Here is a 19,794-nt window from a genome sequence, read left to right on the forward strand (position 1 = left end):
GAAAGGGTGTGGTGAAAAGGGAACCCTCCTGCACTGTTGGTGGGAATGTAAATTGATAACAACCACTATGGAGAACAGTATGGAGGTTCCTTAAAAAACTAAAAATAGAGCTACCATATGACCCAGCAATCCCATTACTGGGCATATACCTGGAGAAAACCATAATTCAAAAAAGAATATTCTTTTCTAATCAGCAGTATAGTTCTATTCTGGAACTTTAGGGTGGATTTTTCTGCTAGTTGCTACAAAAATCATTTTAAGAACATTCATTTGTCATTCAGATTTCATGGGGAGTATCTTGATACAAGAGCTCTCAGAGGTGGAAAAAAATTTATCAAGGAACCAATGCCTATGGACATACAGCATCAATTTAGTTTATTCAAGCAACTCTCAGTAAACCTTGCTTAGCTACTGGATCCAGCCAAGCAGTTAACTTTGTAAACAGTGATACACAGTGATCCAGGGACAAGAAGACTTCCATGTTGTTGCCCTTTCCATATCTTCAAGCACATATAGAGGAACTAACTCTATAGTAAGCTCATTCCTATAAGATACATATTCCTCTAAGGATCAGATATAGCAGTAGGAATGAAAGAAGACAACTGGTTTGAGGAAGTAAAACATATCAAAGGAGAAAAGACAGTAATCTTTTAATGTTATCTGCTATGTACCTGATCACTTACACTTCCAGAATTATTTTTGTTTGAGCTTACATGCAAGAGTTTGTTTTATAATTTGCTTCCTTCTTTTGATATCTGTGTCTAAAACATATTAAAACCTACTGGAAGGACCAGTGTTTTGGTCATACTTGTTATTGAGTGATCCGGTCTAACAATTACATCTGAAATTACACCTTAGATGTTGCTTCAAGAACTGGCTCCCGGTGCTGGTATCGTAATGGCATTCGATAATGTCCTGCAGAAACTGCTGGAGGAATATGGCAGTGATGACACGAGGAATGTGAAAGAAACCACGGAGTACTTAAAAACATCATGGATCAATCTAAAACAAAGGTAATGCTAAGGCCCTGGCAGCTGTATGTATGTATGTTGTCAAGTTGATAATTTTTTTTTTTTTTTGCGGTATGTGGGCCTCTCACTGTTGTAGCCTCTCCCGTTGCGGAGCACAGGCTCCGGACGCGCAGGCCCAGCGGCCGTGGCTCACGGGTCCAGCCGCTCCGCGGCATGTGGCATCTTCCCAGACCGGGGCATGAACCTGTGTCCCCTGCATCGGCAGGCGGAGTCTCAACCACTGCGCCACCAGGGAAGCCCAAGCTGAGAATTTGATTGCTCTGGCTTTCTCATGGAAGCGTGTGGAACAGGTCACATATTTTATTATTATTTTTAAATTTTCATGCTGTACTGAGTTAGTATTATCACACTTAGTACAGAGTGTATATTTATACATTGGGTACTTGAATTTCTGCAATGGAATTTTTCCTTGAATGAGTCTAAACCTTGCCCGTGATCATTTTATGTGTTCTGATTTTCTTATGCCTCTTGAGTACATTTTGTAGTACTCTGATGGTAAGGAACACTTAGGTATTACAGAGGCAGCAGGGTAATGTTATCCCTAACGGTAATTAAAGCAGTGTGCTATTTGGGCAGGTCATCCTCGGTTTTGTCTGAGAACACATGGATCCACACTAGCTCCTGAAGTATACTAAGTGTATGTTGGGCTTCAACTAACTTATTATCTTTTCTTTTCATTACTCTATCTTGTCAGTATATTTGGAACAGTCTAAAATAGCATACGTGTTTATAAGAGAAATTTTCCTTTCACTTGAGCATCTAGAGTTTGAGGCACTGTAAACAATGGTTAGCATCCTTTAAGACTGCATATTTATATTCATCATCCGTAAAACACTGTTTGCTTCCTGCATAGTACCGTGAATACCTGTGTCTGAATGAAATTATGGTTTCACACATCGTGAATATTCAGATGCAACTGCCTGAAAGCTAACTTGATATCAAAACCACATTTATTTTGCAGTGAATAAAACGGATAATATCAGAACACTTTAATAAAGTATGGACAAGCATGTAGTAATGGTTTGATATGGAGGTATTTTGTACATTTTTAGAATGTCATTTTTAGTTAGAGTCTCTAATGTAAATTTGGGGAAACTCAAAGAAAAGAATTATGAGTCAGTATGTGAACATGAATGTGTTGCTGCATATCCCTAGGATTCTGGAGAATATAAAGACAAGGATAGCAAATACAAAACTTCAAAGTGTTTAAAGCAGAATATAGTTATAATACTGGTCTTTCTAGCATTTTAGTACAACTGCTTTTCTCTTGTTGTAACAGGTAATTTGGATATAGTAAGAATCCCAAAACTAAGGCAGGGAAGAGGAGGAATTAAAAACAGCTTTAAAGTACACATTTCTAGTTACAAGATAATTTCTGGGGATGTAAGATACAGCATGGTGATTATAGTTAACAGTACTGTATTGTGTATTTGAAAGTCACTAAATCTTAAAAGTTATCACAAGAAAAATGTGTAACCATGTGTAGTGATGGATGTTAACTAAATTTACTGTGCTAATCATTTTGCAATATATACATATATCAAATCATTGTTGTACACCTAAGGCTAATACAGTGTTGTATGTCAATTATATCTCAGTTAAAAAACCCAGCCTTAACATTAAGAGAGATCGTCCTTAAGCATACTTTATCTGTGTGTTTCCACAAATTCCGTCTACTGTAAGAATTATGACTTTGTTTTTATTGTAAACAATACCAGAAAAATTGATCACTTAGGAATGTGTGGCCAGCTTTATTTAGCAACTCCAGTTCTTTTTTTGCTTTTACTTTGTAAATATTTTAAGACAGCCTACAGCAGTGGTTAGATTAGATGGAAGAGGCAATTAAAGATGAATTATATTCCAGGGTGATCTTTCATTTATGATAGCTAAGACAACCACAGTGTTCCAGTTTTATGGTAGTTACAAGTCATTGTCTTTATTCTATTTTCTTTCTGCGTTTTAGGGGAAATAAGTAAACATGTTAATATTTAGATATGGTTTAGGTATGTTATTATCTATAAAGCAGAGGAAATACAACAAAATTGTGGCTCACGGGATCCCATCATAGTGATAGCTGGGTTTTCTATGCATTGCCAGGATTTTCTCTTTTAAACACAATGATATTTACAATTTCTAACTGTTTAATTGAAGATCTTCCTGAAATATACAAATCTTTCCTTGCCTTCTTTAGCAAAATACATGAACCTATATTAAACATTCTTTGAATTCTTGGCATTATTGTTATGAAGAGAGAATTAAGGAACTATAAGAGCTGTACCTGACCTGACAGTTCATTTAAACAAGTGTTTCTCAACCTTTTTTACATTATCCACCTCGCCTAAGGAGCCTTTTCAGATACTTGCCCACAGGACATTTTAATACTGTGGGTATCCTGCGTATCTGTTTCTGTACTTTATAGTTATGCTTTATACGTAAAAAGAGTAGATCTTTCCCACTCCCCTCCGCCACCTTGCACCACCAAGAACCATACTTTCTTCCATCGAGAATGCTTACTCTAATGCTCCCTCAGACAAGTTAAATGACACGTTCAAAGGTACATGGCAGAGCCAAGATGATATTTTTCCTTATTAAATTATGACAGTGCTCTCCACGCTCTGAAGAATTGGTGGTGAATACTTTCAGGCTGCTGTGCTTTGTGAGATTTTGTGCTTCGTTTTTAGTGTATAAATTTTATTGGGCATCTCCTAATTGTCGGGCTCTGTGCTAAGCTCTTCACTTGCATTATTTTATTTAATCCTCTGAATACCCATAGGAGATAGGAAAAATTTTCATCAACATTATATCGATGAACAAACTGAAGTAGAGAGAAGTTAAGGAATACCGGAGATCACAGAACTCCTACGGGCAGAGCTGAGATTGGAATCCAAGCCTTTTTTGACTGTGCAGTTGGGCTTTTATCTTTCTTAAAAAATCGCTTTATTTTTCTTCTTTGCTGTCAGAACTTCAGCTATTGCTGATGACGGTTCTGAGTACCCACCTCTCAGACCTTTGTGATTCTACTTACTGGTTCTTATCTGTGTTGAGTTTAGAAACCAGATCTGATTAAAGATATGGGGGCCTCTGCTACAAATATATGTAATTCTCTCTAGTACATGGCCATTGTGCCTGCTGTAGTGGCCCTGGAGCACCTTTACACTATGGCTTTTCTCTCATCTCCCAGCTGTGTTCTGAATGTACATTGTAGTCAGCCAAATTCTGGAGGGGTGAAGGGTTATTATATTGCACATGGAACACTGTTATTGCGGTATAATATATGAAATTTAATATCAGCATTCAAAGGAAATGTTTTGTCTGAATTGCAATTGGACTATGTCATTTGGCCATTCACGATCCCTTATCTACCACCCGAAATCCAATGCTCACTGATAACAGAAAGCTTTGAATTGACGTGAGGCTATTTATTATGGTCTTTATTTATCCCGCTTAGTGTGAATAGCCTTGTTCCTAGCTGCAGAAATATTAATGTGTTTGCTCCCTCAGGGCGTAGTTGGGTCTAACATGTCGTTTAGATACATTCATAATAATAGTTTTCTAATGTACAAAAAATTATTAATTCTTAAACATAACTGGCTCCCGATATTTTGGATTCTGTAAACAACAGGTCTGTCTCTAACATTTTAAACTAATTGACATATCTTGACCACTATTCTTTTTGCTGGTGAAATTTTTTCCTTACATCTCTTAATGCCAGTTAACAAATTTTGTAGTGCAAATTGAGATAACGATAATTGAAATGGGCTTATAGTAACTTTCAGAGTGTAGATGCCTCATGTGGGTCTGAAATGTTATTTTAACCCTGGAGTGCGTATGTTCATGTATATGTGTATGTATGTACACATACACACATACTTGCACACATACATATACACACATAGTTATTTATGCTGAAACATTATGAAGGAAACGAGACAATATAACTTTATGTTATAAGGAATATCCTATAGATCATTAATTGTTATGTATTTTTCTCTTTGCCCTCCATCCCCCGGAAGCCATCTTTTGCTGCCTGCTTTAAGGCATTTCTCGGTTGGTACAGGCAGGACGAAAAGCACACTGGCTGTGGTATCTGGCAATCCTTGATTAACATCCCAGCTTATTCACTTACCATCTGTGTGAACTTTGACCAAGTTATTTCAACTCACTGAATCTCAATTTCTTGGTTGTAAAGCAGAGAACATATCTAATGGGTAAGATTATTGTTAGGGTCAAGAATTAGGTATAAAAGTTCCTCATACATGGTATGTGCTCAACAAAAGCTTACCCCAAATTATCGTCATCTGCTCTGTCATATTATGTGTTCCTTATAAGTCCGTTGCCCTTTGGTCTGTTGTACAGTACTGTCGGTGGTTAAATTAGCGGAAGGTTTAGTCATCGTCAGTTGTTTGCCTGTAGTCATTTTGAATAGTCTCGATTTACATTAATGAGAAAATAAATGGTTATCTGATTTACTGAGTGCGGTATAGATATTCTAAATGTTTATTACCAGATGAAACTTTTAGAAAATGCAATTTTCTTGTTAGTGTCTTAGTCTGTTCAGTCTTCTGTAACAAACTGCACAGACTGGGTGGCTTAGAAACTACAGAAATGTACTTCTCAAATTTCTGGAGGCTGGAAGTCCAAGATCAGGGTGCCAGCATGGTCGGGTGAAGACCCTTTTCCGGGTAGCAGACTTCTCCTTTCCCTATGTGGCAGAAGGGATAAGAGAGCTTTCTCAGGCTTCTTTTATAAGGTCATTAACCTCATTCATGGTGGCTTTGCCCTCAAGACCTAATCATCTCCCAAAGGCCGACCGACCTCCTAATACCATCGCATTGGGCATTAAGATTTCAACATAGGAATTTGAGGAGGACAGATACGTTCAGACCACAGCAGTTAGTAAAATCATCACAGTTGCTGATTTTACATTGCATTTAAGTGTTTTCTGCCTAAGCAGAAGTGTAACCGTCCTGGAAAGAAAGGGTGTAGTATTTTTTAAAGTTTATTTCATGTGAGAGCCACAAATACAGATTTATCTAGTGAAGGAACTTTCTTCTTTAGAAATGACACTGTCTTTCTAATTAATGTTCATTAACTTGTTATTAACGTCCTGCTGGACATGTGGAATGCACGTAGTTTACAAGGGGTTATATAAATACTGTGTATACTAAAGACTGAATTTGTGAAGGCCTTGATTATTTTGAAAACATTACATTCCAAAAATTTGAATTTGCCTTTGATTGCTTTCCCAGTTATTTTTATTGTATATTTTGAAACTTTCATTATTTCTGTTATTACTTTTTCAGCAGTGATTGTTTATTGTCCCAGCTGACTAATAAAAATGAAATGTTCTTGTTCAGCATTTATTCATTGTTTGATTTGGCCAGTTTCTTTGAACTGTGGTCAGTGGAGATACTCATATGGGGATTGTGTCCTATGGCCTGACATCAACCTGGCCCATCCTTTGCACTCTTAAAATGAGTGTTGTAGCAGCTGTCACTCCCAAATTAATGCGCTTAGGTGAAAAGTACTGGTAGCCATATCCTTTGAGCCTGTATGCTGGTATGAGATTTGGGTCAGTCAATTTGATTTATCCTCTCCGAAGCTTGCTTCTTTCCCTGAATGTTACCTTTATTTTCCAACCTGTTTCTTTTATTTTCATTGCTAGCATTTCGTTTTTAGTTTTCCCTTCTGAGCTGGGAAGGAAACTGGTAAGGAAGAAAAGTGTAAAAATTATACTCTTCTTTATTTTCCTTTTTTGTTATATTGTTTTAATATTTCAATTACTGTTTTATTGCCTTTGAAAAAAATTTACCAATAATGTCTTTGTGGTACAAACCTAACAATACTAATGTTTTCATTTTGTATATAACAAGCTCAAGCAAGCAGTTATTTTCTTAATGCATTTAACTCCATAATAAACAACCTAAAGGACCAGTGCCTGTAGCCTTTGTCTTTGCTTTCATTTGTTCTTTTTTCCCATGAGTTAGTTCATTAAATGTTTATTTATTTAACCTTATCTTTGTCAAGCTCTGTGATCAGCCCTGAAGCTTCAGCCATAAACAGTGCTCTGTGCCTACCCCCCAGGAAGCTTACCTTTCATAGGAAGATCCAGGTAGTAAAAAGAAAATAATACATAATTATAGATGATGATTTGGGAGGCAAAAGAAACTAAAGAGGTGCTACGTAAGAGAGGGAATTATTTAGCTTGGCTAAATTTAGAAAGCATAATGCAGAAGGCAGCATTTGAGCTGATTCAGGTTAAGAAGAACCATCTGAAAAAAATTCTAGGGTCAACAGCAAAGGTAAAAGTCATGAGGCAGGAAACAGCATAGAATGTGGTTGAAATAAAATGAATAAGGGGGCTTAAGAAGTGGTAGAAGAGGGAGGCAGAGGCAACATCATGCTGAACTTTATAAGACATGGGAAAGGGTTTGGATATTAAGTACAATGGAAAGCTATTGGAATCAGTAAGCAAGGGATGACACTATCTAATTTATAATATTCAATCGAATCTTGCTTAGTCTTATGAGGAGAATATATTTTAGGGGTGTAAGAGAATAATTGGGACAGCCAGTAAAGAAGTGATTATTGTGGTCCAGGTGAGAGATGGTGGGTATCCTGGGATATTGTGTACCAGCAATGATGGAAAGAAGGTCATGGCTTTGAGATGTACTTCGGAAGTAGAAAAGATGTTTGATGGATTAGATATGTAATTTGGGGGAGTGGAAGCAATCTAAGATGGCACTTTGTGAAAGGATGAGTGGTAGTACCGTTCACTGGAAAACGCAGTGGGAGTTTCTGGGAGAAAAAATTCAAGAACTGGATGTTGACATGCTCATTTGAGATGCCTATTAGATATCCAAGTGTATAGGTCAAATAGATAATTGGATATGTGAATCTGGAACTCAAACATTCCAGAGCTCAGATAGGAATTGGGAAGTTCTTAGCATCTACAGTGGAGGTTAAATCTGTGGGACTGGATAAGATCACTGGGAAAAGAATAAAGATGGAGAAGAAGGAGATGGATTGAGTCCATAGAGTCTAGGGTTTGGTGATGGAGCAAAAAAAGGAAAAGAGAACAGAAAAGGCTCAGAAAAATCTTCGAATGAAGTAGAAACAAAATCCAGGTGTTCAGAAATACAGGGAAGAAAATATTTTTAAGAGGGAATGGAGAGAGGATAATATTTCTAAGAGGGAATGATCCATTGTGTTTAATTAGGCTGAGAAATTCGAAAAGATGACACAACACCATTCCTGGAATTCCACATTTTGGAGATTTTGGTGATTTTGAAAAGAGCAATTTCAAGGGAGTAATGGGGTAGAAAGTAGAGAATGAGATCAAGTTGGGGAAATAGAAATGATTTGTGGAAAGATCACCAGAGAAGTTTGTTGTAAACAGAGGCAGAGAGATTAGGTAGTACCTGGAAAGCAATGAAGGTTAAAGAGAGGTGAATGACTTTTCTTTAAAATGGGACATGAGAAATAAAGCATGTGTGTATGCTCATGGGAATGATCTAGTAGAGTGATGTCAGACTGAGGTGACAAAGGAAGAGGAAAGAAGTCCTTCTGTTGATAAGGTGAGATCTGTAGAATTGAGTTTGGTAAGAGCTGGGCTGCTTTGTCCATTATGACAGGAAGGACAGTGAGAAGATGAGTATAGATGCATGTGGATTGGAGCCTTAGTAGGGGTAAGATGACATATTCTCAGTGCAATGACTTCTGCTTTCTTTATGATCCATGAGGCGTGCTCTCAGTGAGGCTGGAAGTGTGACTGAGAGAAGTTTGAAGAAAGAGGATCAGTTGTAGAATCTAGGTGGGTGGGACAGAGAGCTTCCTAGGGGAACTTTAGTGCTGGGCAGTGATGGGTGCCTATTTGTGATTTATTATAATAATGTAAAGGAAAGATAGCCCTGTTGTGGTGTTCTTTAGCAATGTGTATCTACTCGGAGGCAAGTAGAAAGAATGCAGATGAAAAGTCAGACGGAGAGGGAGCAGGGGAGAGGAAGGTATTTGTAAGGTAGTGGAGACCGGGATGCACTAGTGCATAATGGTGTCTATCATGTCCCTTTCCCTGGGAGGTGCAGTCCCTCACTGGAGCCTATGGCTTGGCAAGTAGATCTTGAGTTGGATTTCAGACTCCACTTACCTGTTGAGGCAGTGAGCAGCCTATGTGCAGTTACCATGGACCTGGAGGTCAGTATATGAGCATAATGGAAAATGTCTTCTGCTTTGAAGGAGTAGGATTTTGCCTGGAAGATGGGAGAACAGCGGCTTGGAAGTAGCAATTCGAAGGAGGCGGACCCTCATTCCAACAGTTGTGCATCACGAGGCATATAGGGTCTGAGAGAAAAAAGAAAAAGACTTCGTTAGAAGTCTGCAGACAAATTGATGGCACTAGGGAAACCAATTTCACTTAAGACAGGGTAAAAGGATCTGAGGAATCTCCCAATCGTAGAATAGGTTTCCAGGCTTAATGGAAGAAGGGTTTTGGGGGTAGATTGGGAAAGGTATGGAGCAGTATTGGGGTTATGGTCCGGTATTGGTTGGCTAAGACCAAATATCTGGTAGTGACTTAGTTAAAAGGGAAATAGGATGTGGTGTGATAAATCCTCACACAAGTTCTGACTTGAATAGCGGGGTTGCGGGTACCTCTCTTAAGCTTCCCAAGTGGTGTGGTATTAGCAGCTTAGAACAGTCTCCTTGAGTTCCATGGAGTGAATTTTTAAGTGCCTGATGATGACCCAATCTCTATGCAACAGAGACTGGTCACAAAGTACCATAGATGGTTGGGGATATCTCCAGTGACTAATTCTTCATTAAATCCACTGCATTAAAGTGTACTTTAATATATTTCCTAGCTAAATGATAACTTTATACACCAAAGGACAAATTACCTTGTGAAGGTACTCAATGGGAAGCTTAAAGAATTGTTTCATTGTAAGTTTTTTACATGCCACTCAAACTAGTGATGCTACTATTTTCCACTCTAGAAGAGGTAAATATATTTAAATCTCATGTAACTGTAAACGTCACCTTTAAAGTATACCGAAATTTAGCAACACATATCTGTGGGTTTGCTAAGACACTCTTTTCCATTGAAGTCTTAAAAAAAAAAGACATATCTACTTGTGTTCAGACACTCTTTTGACCAATTATATGCACATGCACATTTGATTAAACAATATTATATCTTGTAGCTTAAAAATGAAGCATTATTTAACATTTAAAATAACATTTTAAAAATTCAGTTATATGGGTGGCCATGTTTTGTAATGCTACAAAATGACTATAAGCTATTTTGTAGCCTATCATAGTTGCTTTTATAACAGAAATCTCTTTAAAAGCTGAGTTTACATTTAAAAAATCCAAGTTCCCTTTAATGTAAACTATTATAAATCTGCCACACATACATTCTTTAAATCTTTTGTGAGAAGTTATTTATACTTTCAGTCTGCACCATTTCTTGCATTAAAGAATTATATAGTCTGCTACTTCTGTTTGAAGTAAAAAAAATGTTTTGCTAAAATTATCCTTCTAAACTTCAAAACTTCTTTTAGGTTTTCAGCCTATCTTTATTCTTTATGATTTGTGGGTTTTACAAGATTTAAAAGAAAAAAATCTTCTCTGCCTTTGTCTAGTAGCCATAATTTCCTGAACTTAAAATCCTGCGGCATGCAGGATCTTTACTGTGGCATGTGTACTTCTTAGCTGCGGCATGCAGACTTTAGTTGCGGCATGGATGCGGGATCTAGTTCCCCAGCCAGGGATTGAACTTGGACCCCCTGCATTGGGAGCGCAGAGTCTTACCCACTGGACCACGAGGCAAGTCCCTACATGCAGTGATTCTTAATGAAGCTGAATTTGAAGCTAGGGATGGAGTGAGAATGGAGGAACTCTTCCAGTAGGTCTTATAATCTCTATGATGGAATATGTAGTTTTAAAAGGACCCCTAGAGATTCTGACACGGGCCCTTTACTCAGCTAGTCCAAGCTCTTTATTTTAAAGATGGAAAAAGAAAATTGGAGATTTGAAGTGGTTTACCGCAAGGCATACAGCTAGTAAACGGCAGAGGTGGTAAAATTAGGTGGCTTCCTTCTGAGAGCAGCGTATGAATGGCATTAAAAGTAACTTATTAGCCTGTGTCATAAAGTGTGTGTACGTACTTCTGAGCATCTAATTTTAGTGATTTTTTTGCCTTACGGTATTATGATAAATCATGTGAAATTCCTTGAAAATAAATAAAAGATTCTTGTAGTGTCTTGTCATGTCCAGTATACCATACTCTAGCCTTTTAAAAAAAGAATAAAATGAGTGATGTGGAGAGCTGATACCTTTTAGCTAGATTCTGTTACAGATTTCATATGAAATTATATTAATTTCAAAAATCAGATTATAAGTATAAATACTATGGTTATACATTTTAAAATGTATATTTATTATAATAACATGAAGACAATTCAGACTGCTGTAAATAGAGTTTAGTTTTCAGTATGTTCATTATTTTTAGTTGTTGATTATGATCATGATAAAAAAACTATGACACCAGATATTTGTGAATTTTAAAAAATTCCCTAGGACATTTATTATTAAATTGCACATTTGCATCCTATAAATAAAATTACTTTCCCAGTATTTCACCAAATTCATATACAAGGTTAGGGAAAAATGTTATAAGCCAATATGTTTGTGGTAATTTGTTGTTACAGCAATAATGGCCTGCTAATAGGCACCATAAGAGAAATTATGGGATGCTATGGAATGAGATACTATAGGTTTGGAAAGTATCTGCACCAAGTTCTGTAGGGTAAGTAGAAATTAACCAGGTGGAAAGGGAAAAGTTTAGTGGGGGGATGGAGGGGTGAGGAAGGATATTTAAAGTAAAAGAAATAAAAAGTAAAGCTCTGGATGTGAAACAGTGACCACTTTGAGGGTTAGTAATTGGTTCGTTTTTGTAGGTAGCATGAGGCTTGGAGTAATGAGATGGTACTTGGAAAGGTAAGCAAGACTCAGACCATGGAGAACCTTGTGTGGCAAGTGGCTGATGAAAATGATGCATGAGGAGGTGGGCAACTGCCCCAGGTTTCACAGCTAGTCAGTGGTGGAGCCATGTCTGCCTTGATCCAAAACCTGTATTCTTTTGCTTTAGTAACCAATAAAGTAGACATCTCTTAACCATTGTCTAAAAGTTATTTTTTAGCAGCTTCCTGCAAAGTGAATACTTTTAAAGGAGAATCTGTTTTCCCATTGATGACTAGTAGATGATTTGACAGTTTTACAATAAATGCCCTAGCTTCTGGATTCAGAATGTTCCACTGGTCACCAAAATATGCTGCTGGTATTATCCAACCCAGTGGAACCAACAATGTCTAAGGTCAAGCGCTCATGATCCTCTTAGCTCCCTTTTCCTCTGAAGCACCACTTTAGGCTTTCCACCTCCCCTGCTAGCCTGGTCCTTCCTTCATGCTTGTTAAGTTTGTAAGTAAGTGTCTCTCAAATAGAGGGAATCTCTGCCTTCACCAATGAGGTTCTTAGACATTTGCATCCTTTTCCCTAGTCTGGGCATTCTTAGGGTTTAATACAGCTAATTCATAATGATGTGTTTCTACATTAGCTGTTTGCCACATAACCTGTTATGTACGTGTGAATATTCTTAAGAATAAAGGATATTGATTATGTAAGCTGAATGTGTTTGACTTTGCTAAATTTTATAATTACTAAATGTTATATGTGTTCTTAAAATAAGAATAGTCTACTAAATTTTATAATTACTAAATTTTAGATGAGTGTTCTTAAAATTAGAATCGTCTGTTCATGGTTGATTAATTGTGCCTGTATACTCCTTTAATTCTAGTACTTTTTTGGCACAATCTTTATTTGGGTTTTTTTTTTTTTTTTTTTGCTGTACGCGGGCCTCTCACTGTTGTGGTCTCTCCCATTGCGGAGCACAGGCTCCGGACGCGCAGGCTCAGCGGCCATAGCTCACGAGCCTAGCCGCTCCGTGGCATGTGGGATCTTCCCGGACCGGGGCACGAACCCCTGTCCCCTGCATCAGCAGGCGGACTCTCAACCACTGCACCACCAGGGAAGCCCTGGCTATTCTTAATATTTTCTTCAGTTGATATTTTAATAGTTGAAAATATGGGCAGGGTTAGGTGGAAGATGAAACACCATCACCACCAACCACCCAAATTCTGGTGGATAACTTCTAAATATAAAAAATTAAATATATGAACATGATTACAAAAATATTTAAAATACTGTAAGATTTATAATAGAGTATAGTGGTACTCTCACTACTCACTACAGTCCCTCTCCCTAGTGGCAGCTTTTTTCTTCCCCTTGCTTGATCATGTTAGTTCTATTTTTATGTTTTTGAGGAACTGCCATATTGTTTTCCATAGTGGCTGTACCATCTTATCATTGAATTTTTAGAGAAGCAGATATTCAGTGTTGACATTATTATGCCTGTCTAAACATCATTAATAGCCAGGCACTAAAGTTTACTATGATTTTGCTTCTTCTCTGTTTATTTTACCTGAAATTAATAATTGCCTTGTTTTTATACGCTTAGTTTTCTTTGCACCTATTGCTAATTCTTCCCACATTTTCCAGTGGCCTGTCAGTGATTGACAAGGTCAATCACATTAAGCAGTCTATCACTTCTAAGATTTTTTCTTGTAGACATTTCTTCTGGAGACAGCTTTCCAGGCCTGCTGCACAGCCATTATCCTGGGGATTTTCTGTGCTTTCCTCCTAGGATCTCATGGAGTTTGTTTGTTTTTGTCCTCTTTTGAGTTATTGTTTTGTCAGAGTGTCTCCTTTGTTAATTTTGTCAAATGAAAACAAGAAACATAACAGCTGGAATGGTGAAGACAGCCCTCATCTGATCCAGTTTGGTGCATTGCCCTCTTTTCTGAGATCTCCTTTCACCATTAGCATGAGAGCCTGTTGGATTTCTTGTTTTTCAGCTTTTTATATTGTCTTCTTTCTGGATTTACGAACTAGGAATTGTAGAGGACTTCTGTCAGTAGCTTCTTGAAAAGTGGAGTTTGGGAGGTAATTTTAAAGGCATATTGTAAAAAGATTTTCATTATTCTATAAAACTATCATAATGCTATAATAAAGACTCTGAGGAATATGGAGATACAAAAGACTGCTTCTGCCCATAGTGAGTTTCTGGAACAGGGAGACAGACAAGAAATCTCTATGATATAGATAAAGTAAAATTTAAGGGTGAAAAAAGATCACAATCTAAGGGCTTTTCCAGGATACATATCATGACTTTCTGAATGAAGAAGAGTTTTGACCTTTTATGAACTCAGGACAAGGAAACCTAATTGGTCTGAGATGTTCTGAAGGAGGTAGCTTTAACCCTTAAATGATTGGAAGGACTTTGATAGGTGAAGATTGTCAGAAGGACATTTTTTATGTGGGTATAAAATTATGTAGACATAGTATTAAGAATATTCTAGAGAAAAATGAACATACCACTTTGATCTGAACTATTTAAAATAACTAGGGGCGTAAAGCTGGAAAAGTAAGTTAGTGATAGATTATGGAGGACATTGAGTTCCAGCAGAAGCAATTTGAATTTGTTCTGTAGGCAGGCAAACACTGTTGGCGGTTTTTCAGTAAGTAAATGCTGAGTTGAAGTTGATGACATTCCAGAATGTCGTATAAATGGGATCGTAGTATGTAGCTTTTGTGTCTGGCTTCTTTCACTTAGCAAAATGCATTTGAGGTTCCATTCATGTTGATGTATCCATCATTAGTTTTTGGATTTTTATTGCTCAGTAGTATTCCATTATATGCATGTACCCCAGTTTATCTATTTACTAGTTGATGACATTTGGGTTATTATGAGTTTTGGACCATTATGAATAAAGCTGCTATGATCATTTGCGTACAGGTTTTGTGTAGACATATGTACATATGTACAGGTTTTGTGTAGACATTTCTCTTGGGTAAATACTTAGGAATAGGATTGCTGGCTTGTATCTTAAGTGCATGGTTAACTTTATAAAAAACTGCCAAACTGTTTTTCAATATGGCCATACCATTTTACACTCCTACCTGCAGTGTATGAAAGTTGCAATTACTTTACATTCTTATCAGCACTTGGTTTGGTCATTTTCTTAAAGCCATGCTAATATGTAGTGATATCTCATTGTGGATTGGATTTACATTTTTCTGATAGTTACTGATGTTGAGTAGCTTTTCATGTGCTTCTTGCTATCCATACATGTTCTATGATGATATGTCTGTTTACATCTTTTACCCATTTTTTAAAAGGAATGTGTTTATTGATATGTAAAAAAGATACTTGTTTATTATAAATTCAAAGAATGCAGAAAAGTACAAATAGGAAAGTAAACCACATCACATCCCAGCACCTGGAACTATTTTAATATTAGGTTAGTGTTCCAGACATTTCCCCCTCTATCTGTATATACAGATAGAAAGACGGATGGATGATGATAAATGGATGGATGAGTGGATGGGCAGATAGAAAAAATATGTAAATAAGATCATATTACATGTGTTGATTTTTAAATTGTGATAACAGTTCATATACCATGAAATTCACCCTTTGAAAGTGTACAACTTAATGGTTTTTAGTATATTTTCTCTGTTGTGCAGCCATTACCATACTCTTAATTTCAGAACAGTTTATCACCCTGAAAAGAAACCCACCACCCATTAGCAGTCCATCCCCATTTCCCTCTACCTTCCAGTCCTAGTCAGCAACTAATCTACTTTCTCCTTCTGTGGATTTACTTCTCTTAAGTAGTTCATATAAATGGAATCACACACCTTTTGTGTCTGGTTTCTTTCACTTGGCGTGATGTTTTCAAGGTCCATCCATGCTGAGCATGTATCAGTACTTCATTCCTTTCTATGGCTGAGTAATATTTCGTGGGTGAATATACTACATGTTGTTTAGTAATTCCCCTCCCAATTGATGGATATTTGGGGTGATTCTGCTGTTTGGCTCTTCTAAATAATGCTGCTATAAACATTTTTGTATAAGTTTTTGTGTGGACATATGTTTTTAGTTCTCTTGGGTTTAAATACCTAGGAGTGAAATTGTTGGTGCCCATTCGCAAATTAAGTTGTTTGTTTTCTTTATATGGAGCTTTGAGATACATGAAATTTGAAAGGTTGGATTTACAGGTGTGTGTGTCTGTTAAATCGTGCAACTCCAGGGTAGTTATATGCTTTAATTTTGATGTAGATTTAATGAAAGCTTTATAAAAACTTGATTGTCCAGTGTCTTCCGAATATAATATTATTATATCAGCTTGAAGAACCAGTTTGCATTGATCTGAAGTGTTTAAAATATATGAAGTAAGTCCTTTAAATTCTTTGATTGTATTATCTTAAACACTTCTTCAGATTTTACGTCTTCCTAGAATTCATTTAGTCACTTGTATGAATATTTATTGATATTGCCTTTTGAGTGTCAGGAATGATACTAAGGTACTGAAATAAAATGTATGGGGAATAACAGCATACAATTACGAACTGTAAAATGTTATAGTTATTTTATGATATGGATGTGATTATGTTAATATTTATATCTCTCTCCCTCTCCTTCTCAAAATTCACATTACCCCTCCATTAAGGATTATTCAAGACACACATATAAACAAATCTCCCAGTTACATTAGGTACTTAAATAAATAAAGGTTGCTTGGAGGCCATCTGTTAATTTTTCTTTAGGGCGTGCATGATGTGGACTGTCACACTGTAAGTAACGGAGACGTGCCTGTCGTGTTGTTCCTTGCAGCATTGCTGACAGACAGAGTGCCTTGGAGGGTGAGCTGAGGACAGTGCAGGCCTCTCGCAGGGATCTGGAGAACTTCCTAAAGTGGATACAAGAAGCAGAAACCACAGTTAATGTGCTTGCAGATGCCTCTCAGCGGGAGAATGCTCTTCAGGACACCGTCCTGGCCAGGGAACTCACACAGCAGATGCAGGCAAGTGCACGGGAAACTGCGCCTTGTATTTTAATTTTTGCTGTGCTCTTTTGATCCATCTACATGCAAAATTTATTACCATTCAAAGGTGAGGTTGTCGCCTTATTTTGCTATGAAATCCATGCTCCCCTATGAATAATTGGTTTCTGGAAATAAGATCTGTAAAGTACTTTTACTTAATAATGGAGGAAAAAAACACCTTGTTTTATGGGAGTAATAGTTTTTTATTTAGACTTACAGGCTCATAACTATTGTATTTTTCTGTCATTTTAAGCCCTATTACAGTTAGCCTTATTGAAGCCTGAACGATAAGGGCATTTCCTCTTAACAGGAAGTTATTTCTTTCTCCATTTATTATAAATACTTAATATAAAAGCTGCAAAGGCTCTGTGGCTTAGTATACAACCAAGAATATTAGGCTTGAGGGTGTTACTTCTGTGTCTTTAGCTTGATAGCTATGATTGTGAATGCAGTCTGAGGTTCACATTTTCTTCTACATGAAATGTGATAACACGAAATCTTTCCTTTAAAAAAAAATTTGAGGAATCTAATGAAGCATATCTGAATCTTTTTTCTGTCCCCAAGTACACCTGCTTCGGTGCCCTTGAATTTCCCATTTTCTTTGTGCAGAATAACCTACTCTTGCCCATCACAGGCCTTCTCACTTAGAACTTGGTTTTAAACCTATTTCAATGGAGAAGACTCCTTGTTTACCACAGTTTTACATCTGGTTACTTCTTTATGCTGTGCCATTCTCACAGCATTTTGACAGTTATTATTTCTGATATGCTTGTGAACTCATGATCCATTGTCATCTGATGCCTGTCTCCTCCTCTAGTTGATCACATGGTTCTTCAAGGGCAGAGATTGCATTATTCCATGTTGTTGCCTACGCAGAGCTCTGTGTGGAAATTCTAAATAAATACAGACCACTGCCCTTGGACCCTAAAGCTTCACCATTATGAAATTCAGTATGATGACCTTTTCTGAATCCTTTCTTAGGAAATCTTTTCCCTTGAAACATCAGAATGTTCACAAATGTGTGTGTGGGTCTGGTTGAAGGGTACAGAAGCTTTCTTGGAATTATTCTTACAAATTTTCTCTTAAGTTTGAAATTATTATCCTTAAAAAGTTACGAATTTTAAAGAAAGACCCTTTTGGAATAGACTTATTAATAATTTATTCCCATGCATAAAGACTATTAGGGTGTTTTATGGTTGAATTCTCAAGATTAATTTAACAAAAATCTATGTTTACTTATACATTACTTCTTATTTCTTATTCATTGATTCATTGCATAATGCACTTGTGACTTGATAATGAGAGCGAGCAGGCAGGTATCAAAGATAAATCTGCTCTTTTTTGTCTTTTTTCTCTTACCCTCTGGCGTCTTATGAGGTCACCGTAAATGTTAATTGATAAAATATTTAGCTATCATCTCATTTTTAGAGGGCTATAGAGGGTTCTAAATGTGGGTATGTGCTAGAATATATTATTTTTTATGACTTAAACAACGATAAGCCTGACCTATTAATGCTCACAGATACTCAATTTATGTAATGATGTTAAACTCAAAACATACCCAGGCTATGCACTCGAGAAGGTAACAGTTTTAGACAAAGAGCAAAGGAGGCTTGAAATGAGCCTTGTTTTAGCAGGTCTAAAACAGACCTGTTTTAGAGTTTAATAATGTCTTCCAATACATTTTATTCTGGGATATATTCTTACATAGCCAAAAAACTCTTCTCAATATTTAATGAATATTCAAATTGTGGAAGAAATACATGTACATAGAGATGTTTAAAATCTTTCTGAATAAAAATAACTAAGCACAGGATTACTTGTCTTATGGCAACCAGCATCAAGAAAGAAAGGTTGCTGACTAAAATACATTATAACACAAATGATAAATGCTTCTCAGAACTAATTTAATGTTGCTAAAATAATCCATTTTGTCTCATAAGAAATATTAAAGAGGGCATTTATTAAGAGCCTATTAAAATCTATCTAAAGATAAACACATGCATTTGTTTATGTTTTGGATGTTTCACATGGTAGCTCGCATGATTTTTCACTCCCTTGCTCCTTTGTTACATGCTGTTAATTTTAAAACGTTCTCTTCGCTTTGTTAAAAAAAAATCCGTGGCTTTGTTTTGGGCACCATATAGGTAGATGATTTTTAGAGACTTAGTACCATTTGCTGAGTATTTCTGAGGCAAAAGAATTTTAATTTTCCTTTGGATTTTTGTATTAATGACTCTCCTTTTGTGTGAGTGGACAGTTAAAATGAAAAGTTATTTGGAAATGGAAAGATATTTGTTGAAGAAAATGAATGTGGAAAAGCACCTGCAATTATAAAATAAATGTTCTGGTGGCATGGCGGTGGTGGTAGACATGTGTGCGTAAGAACGATGGAATAAGGACCCTGGCAAGTATGTGCTCTGTGTGCAAGGGGTGTATGTAGAGCTGCTTACACGACACGTTCTCTGGTTGTACTTGCTTTGTGTCTCAACACAGCTGGATGCAGGGCCGTGGTAATATTTCATGAAGGTGAAGAAGTTTATTCTGTATTTGGTTTAAGGTGAATTTGGGTACATTTTGATAAAGCATAGTTTGGAAGCACAATGGAAGATGAAGATGAATTTCTGAGAGTATGCTATGATACATGCCATTTCTGGTAAGAATGGATGATCGCTTGGATTTACGGATTTATGTTTCACTGCCCTGCTGCAAGGCAGTTAGATTTTTCTCCTCAGCAGAGGACTATTGGCAAGAGAAAACCT

The 19,794-nt window shown here is 36.8% G+C and overlaps 1 protein-coding gene across 4 annotated transcripts in view; it reads left to right on the forward strand.

Annotated features, from left to right (window-relative positions):
- The window catches only part of UTRN (utrophin), a gene marked incomplete at its 3' end in the record, with an annotated part of 496,004 nt that overhangs the window by 243,299 nt on the left and 232,911 nt on the right, over positions 1 to 19,794 (forward strand). For all 4 annotated transcript variants that reach the window (XM_082668645.1, XM_082668646.1, XM_082668647.1 and 1 more), the window contains 2 exons: positions 859 to 1,013; positions 16,822 to 17,011. In XM_082668645.1, coding sequence (XP_082524771.1) covers positions 859 to 1,013; positions 16,822 to 17,011 — 345 coding nt within the window. The remainder of the gene's footprint in view (positions 1 to 858; positions 1,014 to 16,821; positions 17,012 to 19,794) is intronic.

This window comes from Grampus griseus (genome assembly GCF_964374135.1).
Source record: "Grampus griseus genome assembly, chromosome: 13".
In the NCBI taxonomy this organism is placed as follows: Eukaryota; Metazoa; Chordata; class Mammalia; order Artiodactyla; family Delphinidae; genus Grampus; species Grampus griseus.